Consider the following 2328-nt stretch of genomic DNA (forward strand, 5'->3'; position numbering starts at 1 on the left):
GAAAAAAATCCCATTTCACCCCCCACAAGGGATGTGACAAACACCTAGACGCATACATAGAGACAATCTCCAAATTCCCTCTCAACACACATACATGCAAACAGAACTTCTGCAGAGGAGAAAAATAAGCCTCACAAATACTAAAAAAAATGACAAATCGATCATTTTAAAAGAAGCTGACATAGGTGGAGCAATAGTAATTATGGATACAGATTACTACAAAGAAAAGATACTGGAGATACTTAACAACTAGACATACTGCAAAGAGGAAGCAGTACAATCGGAGAAAGCAGCATTAAAAAAATTTGGAACACTAATCAATGAATACCAGGACTCCTTTACAGACAAGGAGAAAGACTGTTTATGCAACTCAAGAACAAAAAGGAGCAATATTTATGGATTACCTAAAATTCATAAAAGCTCTGAAATACAGAGATCCATAAATGAACAGAGGAACCATTATATAAGAATACAAAGACCCGCAGACCTCACAATGAGACCAATAGTTGTAGGGCTCCAAGCACCAACACAGCAACTAAGCCACTTCATAGATGTACTCCTCAAATCTTTATGCCCAATGATACCAAGTTACATAAGGGATGACATAGACTTCCTCATACACGTTCCAAATACGGTTCCGGAAAACACCATACTTGCAAGCTTCGATGCCACATACTTATACACGAACATACCACACACCCTGGATCTAGAAGCGATAAAGCCATGGGTAGAAAAATACAGGGAACTCATAGATAAACGTTTCAAAACAGACTTTATCACCAAAGCCACCCAATTGATACTTGAAGAGAACACATTCTCATTTAACAAGTCATACAGGCAGATAAGGGGCACGGCTATGGGTACGAACTTCGCACCCTCATATCCCAACCTAGTGATGGGTTTCCTTGAGAACAAACTATACGATGAAATAGGGAACGTCTTCGAACACAACTTCAGAGAAGACATCAAGAAAAAGTGGAAACGCTACCTCGATGACTGTTTCATCTTTTGGAACAGATCAGATGATCTACGAACATTCCACAACATCCTCAACACATTGCACCCATCTATTCACTTCACGATAGATACCAACTACAACGAACTTCTCTTCCTAGACATCAGCATCAAGATACACAACTCCATCGTCACGACAAATTTCTACTACAAAAAAAACGAACACACCAATATTTAAATTTCTACTCCTGCCACCCATCCCACATAAAAAGAAACATTTCATACAGTATGGCAAGACGCACATGCAGCATAGTGACCGACTCACAAACACGCCAAATAAGACCAGATGAACTTAAAATCTTCCTACTGGAACAAAAATACCCACTCACATTAATAAAAAACGGAATCTCAAGAGCAATGGAACTGCAGATCACACAACTCAGAACTCCAAAAAAGAAAAACAAAGAACATCATCCATTTCATGAACACATACAACCCTGGACTCACCAACATGTTTCACATCATACATTACAACTTACCAATGGTCCTACAAAGCCCCCAAAATGGGAAACCTACTAAAAAATATTGCATAAAAAACAGTAAACGCCAAGAGAAAAACCTAAAGAAACATCTAACAAGAGCAAAATTGTCATCAGAGAATAAAACCGAATTCTTCGTAAAAGAGTGTGGAGATGGTAGATGTGGAACTTGCAGTAACCCCATCTACAAATATACAGAGGGGAACAAACAAATAAAATTTAAGAGTGGCCACACATTCAAAGTAAATGCAGACATGAATTGCAAGACGCAGAACGTAATATACTGCATAACCTGCCCCACATGCAAGGAGAATTATGTTGGTGAAACTGGAAATTCTTTATGCCAGCGAGCCAGAATTCACCGACAACATGTCCGACAGGAGGAACTACGAAAGATTCCACTGAGTGAACACTTAGAAGCATGTGGAGAAGGAAAATTTATGATCTTTCCTTTCTATAAATGCCCAAGAAATAACACCTCCTCCAGGAAAAATATGGAAAAACACTTCACAACAAAATTCTCACCCAAACTGAATGGCTGAAAAGATGAAAATCACAACCCATCTGGAACTATTAACTTAGTCTGTAAAATAATGTCCTCACAATGTACAGGAAATTGTATGCACATCTGTTTCATTGAGCTCCTCCACAAGACACTTTCCCTTGTACATTATTGCCCATCCTAATATCTTCACTTTTGTACAGAATTGTTCCTTATCTTCATTCCTCTTAAAAATATATATATATACGTGTGTGTATATATGTATATATATATATATATATATATATATATATATATGTGTGTGTGTGTGTGTGTGTGTGTGTGTGTGTGTGT

General features: G+C 37.8%; 2 protein-coding genes across 4 annotated transcripts in view; both read left to right on the forward strand.

Moving 5' to 3' along the window:
* Positions 1-2328, forward strand: part of LOC106871954 (protein still life, isoform SIF type 1) — a 1491364-nt gene that overhangs the window by 76581 nt on the left and 1412455 nt on the right. The window lies entirely within an intron of this gene.
* On the forward strand, positions 494-1192 carry LOC106869547 (uncharacterized). The gene has a single exon (XM_014915333.1). It carries the CDS (start codon positions 494-496, stop codon positions 1190-1192), a length of 699 nt encoding a protein of 232 aa, XP_014770819.1.

Source organism: Octopus bimaculoides, chromosome 3, assembly GCF_001194135.2.
Source record: "Octopus bimaculoides isolate UCB-OBI-ISO-001 chromosome 3, ASM119413v2, whole genome shotgun sequence".
Classification (NCBI taxonomy): Eukaryota; Metazoa; Mollusca; class Cephalopoda; order Octopoda; family Octopodidae; genus Octopus; species Octopus bimaculoides.